This window comes from Mobula hypostoma, chromosome 3 (genome assembly GCF_963921235.1).
Source record: "Mobula hypostoma chromosome 3, sMobHyp1.1, whole genome shotgun sequence".
Taxonomy (NCBI): Eukaryota; Metazoa; Chordata; class Chondrichthyes; order Myliobatiformes; family Myliobatidae; genus Mobula; species Mobula hypostoma.
In genome coordinates this window covers 120,197,105-120,211,427 of record NC_086099.1, presented here as the reverse complement: position 1 = coordinate 120,211,427, position 14,323 = coordinate 120,197,105, and the positions used below count along the sequence as shown (strand labels likewise).

At 44.8% G+C, this 14,323-nt stretch overlaps 1 protein-coding gene across 1 annotated transcript in view; it reads right to left on the bottom strand.

Moving 5' to 3' along the window:
- Positions 1-14,323, bottom strand: part of LOC134344222 (tubby-related protein 1-like) — a 110,023-nt gene that overhangs the window by 15,012 nt on the left and 80,688 nt on the right. The window contains exons 8-10 of the mRNA XM_063043657.1: positions 11,800-11,879; positions 9,814-9,996; positions 4,782-4,894 (exon numbers count right to left, since the gene is read on the bottom strand). Of these exons, the coding sequence (XP_062899727.1) occupies positions 4,782-4,894; positions 9,814-9,996; positions 11,800-11,879 (376 nt within the window). The remainder of the gene's footprint in view (positions 1-4,781; positions 4,895-9,813; positions 9,997-11,799; positions 11,880-14,323) is intronic.

Sequence of the window (14,323 nt, the reverse complement as noted above, 5' to 3'; positions counted from 1 at the left end):
TCTTATATAACATTGTCCTACTCCTTACACTCGCTGCATGTTCTCACAAACAGGCTCTACTCCAAGTGAAACGCTCACTAACGTAGTCATATCTGAAAACTATATCTTTATACTAAAGTCCTGTGGCTGCTGCACAGCGTCTCTTGTGATTGGCAAAGTTAGAAAGCACCGACAAATGTGGAAACATAGCAGCTGATAAAAATATTCCATCAGCAACTAATAAATTGTTAAGTATGGTTAAGGCACCATTAGTTCTTCCTGCTGCATGCTCAGCCTTTTTACTTGCTTACTCATTTTTTTAGTATCTGGCTATATTGGCAAAACCAGAACTGATTCCCCAATCCCTAAATGTTCTGAGGAATTGATGGTGAGCTGCCCTCTGAGGAAGGTACGGAATCCAACAGGTGACAACGTAGGACCAACGATAGATTTCCGAATCAGGATGGCATGAGGTATGAGGGGAACCCACAGGTGGTGGTGTTCCCTCTTACACCAAGCTGCCTTTGTCCTTGGTGGCAGAGGATGGGGCTGTTGGAACAGCCAAGGCAAATAACTGCAGTTCATTTTGTCCCACTGTAGGCACTGTGCTCCAGTAGTGGAGGGAGTGAGTGTTTAGGGCAGTGAATGGGAAGCCAGACAAATGGCCTGCTTTATCCTGGGTGATGTCAACCTTCGTGGATGTCGTTGGAGCTGCATTTATCCAGCCGTGTGGAGAGTACTCCATCACACTGCAGAGTTTTGACAGTTGGAAGGGCTTTGGGGTGTCAGGAAGTGAGTGGCTCTCTGTAGGAGTATCCAGTCTTTGACCTGCTCTTGTAGCCATGCTACTTACGCATTGATCCAGTTCAGTTTTGATCAGTGGTAACTCCTGGGATTTTGATGATGAGGGACTCGGCCTTTGTAATGCTGGTGGGTGTCAAGGGAACCAATTAGCCTTTTGGAGATGGTCATTACCTGGTGCGTTGGTGGCATAAATCTTTCTTGCCACTTATTAACTGATGCCTGAATGTCGTCATGGTTTTGCTGCACTCTGGCAAGGAGTACTGATGAGCCATGAATAGAAGTGAACACTGCGCAATGATCTTCTGATGGTGTGATGGAGGGAAGGTAATTGATGAAAGAGCTGATGGTGGCAGGGCCTCAGATATGGCAGGTAGGCTACTGCAGTGAACTCTGGGGTCTAGGATGATTGATCTACAACAACCACTTCCTTGGTGTCAGCCATTGTTTCCCCTCTAATTCCTATCAATTTTAGTTTTTCCAGGTCTCCTGGTTGCCAATCTCAGTCAAAAACTGCCTTAATGTCATGAGAAGACACTTTTATCTCTGGAATTCACCTCCATCTTTTAACCAAGATTATAGTGCAGCGTGAAGTAGCCCTGGAAAATGTTCACAGCTAGCTCAGCCCTGCGGCATGATCTGACCAATTATTAAACTACTCCTGTGGGATTTTCAGGAAGAAGGGCAAACAACTTGCTCATCATGGGGGAGGGATGGCACTACTAGTCATAGAAAATGTCACCGACTGGGCAGACTGGAGAGTTCACCTAGGGAGGCTAGAACTGACGAGTAAGAAAGGGATGACCACATTAAAGGGATTATACCGGTTTGGTTGCCAACCGCTCAACTATGGTTTTCATGCAGCAAATTTGTAGAGATGTCACATACTGTTGTAAGAAACACAAGGTTGTAATAGTAGGTGGCCTTAACTTTCTACCTATTGACTGTGCCTTCCATACTGTAAAAGGGGTGGATGGGATAGAGTTTGTCAAATGCAATCAGGAAAATTTCCTTAATCAGAAGTCTTAACTAGAGAGAGTGGGGAACTAGATCTCATATTAGGGAATGAGACAACAGGCGACAGAAGTTCGTATAGGGGGAAAACTTTGCATCTAGTGATCACAATGCCATTAGTTTCAAGATAATTATGGAAAAGGATAGGTCTGGTCCTCAGGTTGAGATTCTAAGTTGAAGAAAGGCCAATTTTGATGGTATCAGAAAGTATCTGACAAATGAGGATTGGGACAGGCTGTTTTCTGGCAAAGGGTACTTGGTAAGTGGGAGGCCTTCAAAGGTGAGATTTTGAGAGTACAAAGCTTATACGTGCCTGTCAGAATAAGAGGTAAAGATGACAAGTTTCGGGAACCTTGGTTTTCAACAGATATTGAAGCCCTGGTTAAGAAAAAAAGGAGGTGCATAGCAGGTATGGCCAGGTAGGAACAAATGAGGTTCTTGTGGAGTATAGTAAATGCTAGAGAACACTTAAGGAGGGAATCAGGAGAGCTAAAGGATGGTGTGAGGTTGCCCTTGCACACAAGGCGAAGAAGAACCCTGAAGGTTTCTACAGATACATTAACAGCAAACGAGCAAGGGAGAAAATTGGTCCTGTTGAAGATCAGAGTGGTCATCTTTGCATGGAGTCAAAAGAGATGGGGAGATTTTTTGCTTCTGTATCTACTCTGGAGACAGGCAAAGAGTCTATAGAAATGAGGCGAAGCAGCGATATAGGCAAAAATGTAGGCCATACAGCAAAGTGAGACAATATAGATTACAGAGGAGGAGGTTTTTGCTGTCTTGAGGCAAACTAGGGTGGATAATTCCCCAGGGCCTGGCAAGCTGTTCACTCAGACTCTGTGGGATGTCAGTGTAGAAACTTCAGGGGCCCTTGCAGAGATATTTAGAAGTTCAAAACTGAGGTACGGAGGATTGGAGGATAGCTAAAGTTGTTCCACTGTTGAAGAAAGTGTCTAAGAGTAAGTTAGAAAATGATAAGACAGTGAGCTTGTCATCAGTAGTGGGCAAATAACTGGAAGGTATTCTAAGAGACTGGATTCATAAAGCAGAGACCTATTAGGGATAGTCAACATGGCTTTGTGCATGGTAGGCCTTGGCTAGCCAATCTTATAGTGTTTTTCGAGGAAGTTACCAGCAAAGTTAATGAAGGCAAGGCAGTGGTCAAAAAGGTTCAGTCACTTGGCATTCAGGATAAGGTAGTAAACTGGATTAAACATTGGCCCTTTGTGGGAGAAGCCAGAGAGTGGTAGTGGATGTTTGCCTCGCTGACTGGAGGCCTGTGACTCACGCTAAGTGCTGTGTCCATTGTTGTTTGCCATCTATATCAATGAAATGGATGATAATGTGGTAAACTCAGCAAATTTATGACACCAAGATTCATGGTGTACTGGACAGCAAATAAGGCTATCAAAGCATGCAGTGGGTTCTGGAAAAATGGGCTAAAAATGGCAGATGGAATTTAATACAGACAAGTGTGAAGTGTTGCATTTCGCTACGACAAACCAGGGTAGGACTTAGTCTGCGTGTGGTACGGCACTGAGGAGCATAGAAGAACAGAAAGATCTGGGAACGTAGATCCACAATTTCTTGAAAGTGACGTGTCAAGTTGTTTTGGCACATTGCACTTCATCAATCAAAGTATTGAGTACAATACTTTGATTGATGAAGTATTGAGAACAAGAGTTGGGATTTTATATTGAAGTTTGCGTGGCCTAACTGGAGTATTGTGTGCAGTTTTGGTCACCTACCTACCAGAAAAATTTCAATAAGAAAGAAAATTTACAAGGATGTTGACGAGACCTGAGTTGTAGGGAAAGGTTGAATAAGTTTGGACTTCATTCCCTAGGACAAAGGAAATTGGGGGGAGATTTGATAGAGGGATACAAAATTTTGAGAGGTATAGATAAGGTAAATGTAAGTAGGCTTTTGCCACTGAGATTGGGTGAGACTAGAACTAGAGGTCTTGAGTTAAGGGTGAAATATTTAAGAGAACATGAGGGGAAACCTCTTTACTCGGAGGGTGATAAGAGCGTGCAATGAGCTGCCAGCAAATGCGGTGGATGTGGGTTTGATGTCAACATTTAAGAGACATTTGGACAGGTACACGGATGGCAGGAGTTGGAGGGCTGTGTGCAGCTCGATGGGATTGGGCAGATTAATGGTTTGACATGGACTGGATGGGCCAAACAGCTTGTTTTGTGCTGTAGTGTTCTATCAGTCCAGAGCTGGGTTCATTCCCACTGGGGATCTGCTGGAGGCAAGAACACCCTTGGTTGACAGGCAAGCAGTGAGTGCAGGCCACTCTCCACTAGGATATCCTGGGACGATTTTCCCTTTAGTTGATGTTTCAACTACCTCAGTTCCATCTTCATCTGAAAATCATGTCATCTATACAGCGATTGATGTGAATTTCCAGTGTATATGCTTTCACTCAACATCTACCCTCATCTGTGACTCCATATTTGAACAACACACCCTGTTCTACAAACACGAGAAATATTGAATGGGAAATAGTGGCATCAGCAGCTTGTGTTCATTATGTTGAGGCTTAGTCTCCAAAGGACATCTTGCAAGAAATTATCTTGGAACAAAAGGTCATGTTACCTGAAATTTACAAAGTTAAGGTGTGACTTAGGAACTAAAGGTGTTGACAGAGGAACTGTTCCTGTTAGCTCTGAATCCAGGGTGATGACAATGCCTTTTAACAGAAAAGCTGGGGAACATTTCTTCATTGAGCATAGTAGATATTTGAAACTTTTGCACTGATGGCAGTTGTCAACATGGAACTTTGGACTAAATGATGTCAGACAACAAAAACTGTTACGAGGTGTGGGTTTAAACCATGTTCTTACTGAACAGGCACAAGGGGCAAATTGTCTTCCTTTTGTTCCAGTTGTCTTATGAAAAATGGATTACTGACACACCCAGTGATCAACCACACCAGTGCAGCTGGCAGATAGAGACAGACAAACTGTAAGAGACACAACCTGAGCTTCCCGATGAAGTTTTCTCCCCCTCGGGATAGGTCAGTCGGATCTATTGAAATGAGGTAATTGGACGTCTTGCTCTTTTTCCGCTTCCTTCCAGCTAGTAAGAAAACCTGCGACGAAAGAATAACACGGATAAAACTTGGATCAGTCAATGACGTCATGTCTTATTTAAAAGCCCAGTCTCTTCAACACATGTTTTTTCTTTTAACTGGGGCTTTCAGCACAGAGAAACATCCAACTATTGTGGACAACTGTAATGTACACAGTGACCCAGTGAGGAGACTGGGGAGCCATTCACGCTGTAGCCTACAGGGAATGTGCTGTGGCCCGCCTGGTTAATTCCACTGATGAAGTAATGCCACAGGTCCACCACTCCATTCCATCTATCCCCGCTCGTGGCTTCTCATCATTTTTAGATAGATTAGGGGGAAGATATTAGCAAATGATAAGCTTACTGCTATTTTCATTTTGGAGAGCTCTGAGCATTATCTGTCTTCACTGCAGAAGCACATTTACTTCACTGATAAGTGCCAAACAGGAAAGATTTAACAGGGGGCTGGGGAGAGGACAAGGGAGTGGGATCAGGTGGGTGACTTTTGGCAGGACTCACCAAGCCGAATGGGCATCCTCTTCATGTAATGCTTTATGCTGACGTGACTACAATCAGTTATAGTCTAGTGATACGCCCAGTGGCTTATTGTGGGGCCTGCTCCTCAGCCAGTAGGACAGAACTTTGGAGCGGAGTCATGGAGAATGGAGACAGTGCTGATTTCTGTGAGGTTTGTGACATTTTGTGAAGTACTGCCTTCAGCTCTGTATGGAACTCTACGTGGAGAACTGTTCAGAGTTTTTGTGTGGACAGCCGTGGTGATACTTTCTGGGGTTCTGTATGGAGTCAGAGTCACAGGACACTATAGTACCGAAACAGGACCTTCAGCCCATCCCGTATCTACCTAATCCCATTGGCCTGTACCCAGACCATAGCCCTCCACGCTCCTCTCAGCAGTGTACCTATCAAAATTTCTCTTAAATGTTGTAATCAACCCTGCATACAGCACTTGCATTGCCCTCTGAGTGAAGTTCTCCTTCATGTTCCCCTTAAACATTTCACCTTTCACCCTTAACCCATGATCTCTAGTTCTAGGCTCACCCAATCTCAGTGGGAAAAACCTCCTTGCATTTACCCATCGATACACCTCATAATTTTGCATACCTCTATCAAATCTCCCCTCAATCTTCTAAGCTCCAGGGAATGAAGTCCTAACCCGTTCAGCCTTCCCCTATAGCTCAGGTCCTCAAGTCCCAGCAACATCCTTGTAAATCTTTTCTACATTCTTTCAATCTTATTGACATCTTTCCTGTAGGTAGGTGATCAAAACTGCACACAACACTCCAAATTAGGCCTCACTGACGTCTTGTACAATTTCAACATGACATCCCAACTCCTGTACTCAGTACATTGATTTATGAAGGCCAATGTGCCAAAAGCTTTCTTTACAATCCAGCTATCTATGACACTACTTACCAGGAATTATGGGTCTGTATTCCCAGATCTCTCTGTTCTACCACACTACTGCTCACCATGTGAGACTTTCCCTGGTTTGTCCTCCCAAAGTGCAACTCCTCACACTTGTCTGCATTAAATACTATCTGGTATTTTTCAGCCCATTTTTTTCCAGTTGTCCAGATTCCGCTGGAAGCTTTGATAGTTTTCCTTGTTGTCCACTACACTCCAATCTTGGTGTCAATTGCAAATTTTCCAATCCAGTTTACCACCTTATCATCCAGACCATTGAAATAGATGACAAACGGTAATGGACCCAGCACTGATCCCAGTGGCACACCACTAGTCACAGGCCTCCAGTCAGAGAGGCAATCATCTACTACCACTTTCTGGCTTCTTCCATGAAACCAATGTCTAATCCAATTTATTACTTCATCTTGAACCTTCTTGACCAATCTCCCATGTCAGACTTTGTTAAAAACCTTGTTAAAATCCATTTAGACAACATCCACTGCCTTGTCTTTATCAGTTTTCCTGGTAACTTCCTCAAAAAACTGTAAAAGACTGGTGAGACACGATCTACTACGCACCAAGCCATGTTGACTATCCCCACTGTCTCTTTCTATCCAAATACTTATACTGTATATCTGGTCTCTGAGAATACCTTCCAATACATTTCCCACTACTGATGTCAGGCTCACTGGTCTATAATTTCCTGGCTTATTATGAGAGACTTTCTTAAACTACAGAACAATATTGGCTATCCTCCAATCCCCTGGCAACTCACTCTTTACTAAGGATGTTTTAAATAACTCTGCTAGGGCCCCAGCAATTTCTGTACCAGCTTCCCACAGGATCCGATGGAACATCTTGTCAGACCCTGGGGATTTATCTACCCTAATTTGCTTCGAGGCAGCGAACACCTCTTCCTCTGTAATCTGTATAGGGTCCATGACCTCGCTGCTGCATTGCCTCACATCTGTAGACTGTGTCTCGTCTTCTGAGTAAATACAGATGCAATAAACCGATTGAAGGTCTCCCCTATCTCTTACAGCCTCTTGCATAGATGACCACTCTGATCTTCAAGAGGACTAATTTTGTCCCTTGCTATCCATTTCCTCTTAATATATCTATAGAATCCTTTAAGATTCTCCTTCACCTTGTCAGCTAGAGGAACCTCATGCCATTTTTTAGCCTTCCTAACTTCTTTCCTAAGTGCTCTCTTGCATTTCTTCTACTCTTCAAGTACCTCATTTGTTCCTGCTTTGCCTGTACCTGCCATGCACCTCCCTTTTCTAGAGCAAGGCCTCAATATCTCTCAAGTATCAAGGTTCCATAAACCTGTTATCCTTGATTTTTATTCTGACAAGGAACATACAAACTCTGTACTCTCAAAATTTCACTTTTGAAGGCCTCCCACTTACCGAGTACACCTTTGCCAGAGAACTGTCTGTCCCAAACCACACTTGCCAGATACCCTCTGAAACAATTTCTCCAATTTAGAATGTCAACTCAAGGACCAGACCTATTCTTTTCCATAATTAACTTGAAACTAATGGCATAATGATCATTAGATGAAAAATGTTCCCCTACACAAACTTCTGTCACCTGCTGTCTCAGTCCCTAATAGGAGATCGAGTATCACACTCTCTCAAGTTGGGACCTCTATGTACTGATTAAGGAAACTTTTCTGAACATATTTGACAAACTCTATCCCATCTAATCCTTTTACAGTATGAGTGTCTCTGTCAATACATGGAAAGTTATAATCACCTACTTTCACAATCTTAGGTTTCTTGCACCAGTCTATGATGTCTCTACAAATTCGCTCCTTTAAATCCGTGGGCTGTTGGGTGGTCTATACCTGCTGAGGAGATGTGTGGAACTCTGTGTGGAGTTACCTGCTGAGGAGATGTGTGGAACTCAGTGTGGAGTTACCTGCTGAGGAGATGTGTGGAGCTCTGTGTGGAATTACCTGCTGAGGAGATGTGTGGAGCTCTTTTTGGAGTTACCTGTTGAGGAGATGTGTGGAGCTCTGTGTGGAGTTATCTGTTGAGGAGATGTGTGGAACTCTTTAGTGTGGGCCCATGAGGTAATGCTCAGTTTGGAGCTCCTTGCTGAGGCTCAGTGTGGAGTTCTGTGCTGAGACTGTTTGAGGAGCTGAGGGTCTGTTTGGAAATCTGGGCCCCTTTTTAGAACCTTCTTCATTTATGAATGATTCCTTTAAATTAATTTTTGTAGCAGTGGAACCAATGGTGAAGGGTCGGTAGAAAACAGAGGGTGGGAATAAAGGGATCCTATTCTGGCTGGCTGCCAGTTACCAGTGGAGTTCCACAGGGCCTGGTGTTGGCACCGCTGCTTTTTACGATGTATGTCAATGATTTGGACTATGGGATTAATGGATTTGTGGCTAAATTTGCCAATATAAAGATAGGTGGATGAGCGGGTAGTGTTGAGGAAAGATTTGGATAGTTTAGGGGAATGGGCAAAGAAGTGGCAAATGAAGTATAATGTTGGAAAGTGTATGGTCATGCACTTTGGTGGAAGAAATAAACTGACAGACCATTATTTAGATGGGGAGAGAATTCAAAATGCAGAGATGCAAAGGGACTTAGGAGACCTTGTGCAGGATACCCTAAAGGTTAACCTTCAGGTTGAGTCGGTGACAAAGAAGGCAAATGCATATTGGCATTCATTTCTAGAGGTATAGAATACAAGAGCAGGGATGTGATGTTGAGGCTCTATAAGGCACCTGTGAGACCACACTTGGAGAATTGTGTGCAGTTTTGGGCTCCTTATTCCATATGAGGAATGTCTGGCAGCTCTTGGGCTGTATTCCCTGGAGTTCAGTAGAATGGGGGCGGGGGGGATCTCGTAGAAACATTCCGTATGTTAAAAGGCCCTAACAGATTAGATATGACAAAGTTATTTCCCATGGTAGGGGAGTCTAGGACAAGAGGGCAAGACTTCAGGATTGAAGGATGTCTATTTAGAACACAGATGTGGAGAAATTACTTTAGTCAGAGGGTGGTAAATCTGTGGAATTTGTTGCCATGAGTGGTGGTGGAGGCCAAGTCATTGGGTGTATTTAAAGCAGAGATAGATAGGTTCTTGATTAGCCAGGGCACCAACGAATATGGGGAGAAGGCAGGGGGAGTGGGGATGACTGGAAGAAGTGGATCAGCCCATGATTGAATGGTGGAACGGAATCGATGAGCTGAATGACTTACTTCTGCTCCTATATCTTTCCTATGGTCTTATATTTATTTACAGGTCATGTCTGACTGCAAACTGAACCTGGCCTTTCCTCAGTCACAGCATCGCCCAGTTCCTCCACTTTGCTCTGCCAAAATAACTTCCTTCAGCAGACAAAGAAAAGTTGACACTGTAGAAAGCTGAGGCCATGGACCGATAACAATTTCTCAAGGTCAGTGAGGTAAAGGCACAAACCTTTCCACCATAAACTGGATTTTACCATCTATCTCGATCAGCCAGCAGCTTCTGACTCCCAGCTTTGGTCACTACCTTTTTGTTCTCGTCAGTGTCCAGATGCAGGTAGTAGGTGGGGTACAGGCCCCGGTCCATGCCCCTTTTGTCCCTGGTGACTCTGCATTTGATGGTAGTGCCCTGGGGTGCAGGCTGCAACACAAACTTCTCAAGGTCATCGATTTCCACAGTCGGAGACTCAGCCCTTGTCGTGATACTGTCCTGGAAACAGAAGATGAGTGATTCCCAGTCAGGATATCTTCTGCTCTGAGCAGGGGGCTCTAGCACTACACCACCTAGCTGTTCCAGATATTGTGACACAAGAAGAACTCAAAATGAAAGATCACTGGGGCAAGAGTATGTTCCCCTTCTCTCCCCACCACCCCTACTCACCCCCACCTGCCCAGTCATTCAATATGATCTTGTCTGATCTACCTCTGGCCCCAATTCTTTGTATGTACCTGTTCCTCATAGTTCTCAATGACCTGATCTTTCAAAAATCTTGTCTTCCTGGTCTTTAAATGCCTCCATAGATTTAACCTCCACAACATTCTGGGTTAGAGAATTCCAGAGATTTCAAATTCTCCGCAAGAAGAAAGTCCTGTGTAACTCAGTTTTAAATAACCATCTTGGTTTATGCAGCATGGAGACACGCCTTTCCACCCACCAGGTCTAAGGTATCCATTCCAGGGGTTTCCAACCTGGGGAACCTTGCTTAAATGGTATTGGTCCATGGCATAAAAAAGGTTGGGAACCCCTGGTTTACACCAATCCTGCATTCATTCCACTTCATCCCCCCTCATTCCAATTAATTCCTCCAGATCCTACCACCCGTCCAAGCATTAGGGAAAACTTGCAGTGTCCAGTTATCTAATCAACTTACACATCTTTGGGACGCAGCAGGAAGCTGATGCATCTGGAGGAAACAGTCATCGTCGGGGGTCAGGGGTGGGGGTGAGAACCAGTGTTACTTGTGCTGTAAGGCAGCAGCGCTGCTGTGTCGCTGGTCCTTGTGCAAAAGTCTTTCACTGGTGGAACTGACTCAACATCCACCCGAACGCTTCTGAGCTTACCTTAGTGATCCAAAGCAGGAACTTCTAATTCCATTGTCATTTTACAATTATCTCTTCCTTCATGAACCTGCTTTAACCAGCTGTTTATGTTCCACAAGCCAAAGTTTTTTATTTGATTAAATACTCACTGCAGAGTGGTTGCACTGCTAATTAATTGCTTTATGAGGACTTTGCCATGATGTGTGCTGGCAATATTGGAACCCAAGTGCAGAGGAAAGATAGACTGTGATGAAGAGGCAATGATTAGGATTTATCCATAAAAATTCCAACAGAAGATGGATGGCTCGGCTGAGCAACACCACGAGAAGTAACGTTCTCAAAACCAGGACCCCGTGATTAGCACTAATCAGACGTTCGCTGGAGTAATACAAGTAACATAGAATCCCCAAGCCTATCAAAACAAACTTAACAATTACAGGCTTTGATATCTAAGGGACAGTGTGGATAACTAATCTGCTCCATTTTATTTGCCTATCCCTAATTGTTTCTGCCTGGAAAAGATTCATGCTTCCTTTGTAAACTGCCCACAGTAAATCAAAATGGAAGCATATAGTTCACTGAAAATGTCATCAATATCAAGGTAATACCCAATCCTAACGTCCAGTACTACATCTCAATTCGTGTCCTTTCTCAACATCAAACTCCTTGTCAGAGGCTTGTGAATGATACCTGATGGATGAGCTCTGATGCAACAATAGCCTGTTCCTTTCCTTAATTCTTTTCCATCCCCAGAACTTTTTTAAGGCATTCCCGTCTATTGCAGTCCAATTTTACACTAACACACATTCTCATCTTCTTCCATTTCCTATCTCCCGAATGGCTTGTCCTCAGACCATGTCTCTGGCAACAGTCCCAGTTCCACATTCAATTGATCGCCAGTTGTCATCCAGTGACTTGGAAGTTTGATTATTAAATGATGGACAGTGCCTGGATTGTAGTAAAATAAACTTACAGAATTGAATTTCTTCTTTGCATATTTTCCCTTTCTGTTGCTGTTCTTTTGGGAGATCTCATTTTCTTCATCCTCAGATTCTGTTGGAGCAAACATGTATAGTTATTCACAAGCAGAAAGCAATTCAACCAGGTACTTGCGTTGTGTACAGCAGTACTGATCTGGGCATTTGGGGATAGGAGGAGGCCACTCTGCCCCTCAAATCTGTTCTACCATCCAATGATGTTCTGTGGACTGCACCATAGACTCAATTACCACACAATTAATCTAAATTGAAATCAAAGTTGACAATTGACCAATCAGCATGTGCTTTATTGGAAGAGAGTTCCCTAACTCTGCAAACAACAGGAATTCTGCAGATGCTGGAAATTCAAGCAACATACATCAAAGTTGCTGGTGAACGCAGCAGGCCAGGCAGCATCTATAGGAAGAAGCGCAGTCGACGTTTCAGGCCGAGACCCTTCGTCAGGACTAACTGAAGGAAGAGTGAGTAAGGGATTTGAAAGCTGGAGGGGGAGGGGGAGATGCAAAATGATAGGAGAAGACAGGAGGGGGAGGGATGGAGCCGAGAGCTGGACAGGTGATAGGCAGAAGGGGATACGAGAGGATCATGGGACAGGAGGTCCGGGAAGAAAGACGGGGGGGGGGTGACCCAGAGGATGGGCAAGAGGTATATTCAGAGGGACAGAGGGAGAAAAAGGAGAGTGAGAGAAAGAATGTGTGCATTAAAAAGAGTAACAGATGGGGTACGAGGGGGAGGTGGGGCCTAGCGGAAGTTAGAGAAGTCAATGTTCATGCCATCAGGTTGGAGGCTACCCATACGGAATATAAGGTGTTGTTCCTCCAACCTGAGTATGGCTTCATCTTTACAGTAGAGGAGGCCGTGGATAGACATGTCAGAATGGGAATGGGATGTGGAATTAAAATGTGTGGCCACTGGGAGATCCTGCTTTCTCTGGCGGACAGAGCGTAGATGTTCAGCAAAGCGGTCTCCCAGTCTGCGTCGGGTCTCACCAATATATAAAAGGCCACATCGGGAGCACCGGACGCAGTATATCACCCCAGTCGACTCACAGGTGAAGTGATGCCTCACCTGGAAGGACTGTTTGGGGCCCTGAATGGTGGTAAGGGAGGAAGTGTAAGGGCATGTGTAGCACTTGTTCCGCTTACACGGATAAGTGCCAGGAGGGAGATCAGTGGGAAGGGATGGGGGGGATGAATGGACAAGGGAGTTGTGTAGGGAGCGATCCCTGCTGAATGCAGAGAGAGGGGGGGAGGGAAAGATATGCTTAGTGGTGGGATCCCGTTGGAGGTGGCGGAAGTTACGGAGAATAATATGTTGGACCCGGAGGCTGGTGGGGTGGTAGGTGAGGACCAGGGGAACCCTATTCCTAGTGGGGTGGTGGGAGGATGGAGTGAGAGCAGATGTACGTGAAATGGGGGAGATGCGTTTAAGAGCAGAGTTGATAGTGGAGGAAGGGAAGCCCCTTTCTTTAAAAAATGAAGACATCTCCCTCGTCCTAGAATGAAAAGCCTCATCCTGAGAGCAGATGCGGCGGAGACGGAGGAATTGCGAGAAGGGGATGGCATTTTTGCAAGAGACAGGGTGAGAAGAGGAATAGTCCAGATAGCTGTGAGAGTCAGTAGGCTTATAGTAGACATCAGTGGATAAGCTGTCTCCAGAGACAGAGACAGAAAGATCTAGAAAGGGGAGGGAGGTGTCGGAAATGGACCAGGTAAACTTGAGGGCAGGGTGAAAGTTGGAGGCAAAGTTAATAAAGTCAACGAGTTCTGCATGCGTGCAGGAAGCAGCGCCAATGCAGTCGTCGATGTAGCGAAGGAAAAGTGGGGGACAGATACCAGAATAGGCACGGAACATAGATTGTTCCACAAACCCAACAAAAAGGCAGGCATAGCTAGGACCCATACGGGTGCCCATAGCTACACCTTTAGTTTGGAGGAAATGGGAGGAGCAAAAGGAGAAATTATTAAGAGGTGTAGCTATGGGCACCCGTATGGGTCCTAGCTATGCCTGCCTTTTTGTTGGGTTTGAGGAACAATCTATGTTCCGTGCCTATTCTGGTATCTGTCCCCCACTTTTCCTTCGCTACATCGACGACTGCATTGGCGCTGCTTCCTGCACGCATGCAGAACTCGTTGACTTTATTAACTTTGCCTCCAACTTTCACCCTGCCCTCAAGTTTACCTGGTCCATTTCCGACACCTCCCTCCCCTTTCTAGATCTTTCTGTCTCTGTCTCTGGAGACAGCTTATCCACTGATGTCTACTATAAGCCTACTGACTCTCACAGCTATCTGGACTATTCCTCTTCTCACCCTGTCTCTTGCAAAAACGCCATCCCCTTCTCGCAATTCCTCCGTCTCCGCCGCATCTGCTCTCAGGATGAGGCTTTTCATTCTAGGACGAGGGAGATGTCTTCATTTTTTAAAGAAAGGGGCTTCCCTTCCTCCACTATCAACTCTGCTCTTAAACGCATCTCCCCCATTTCACGTACATCTGCTCT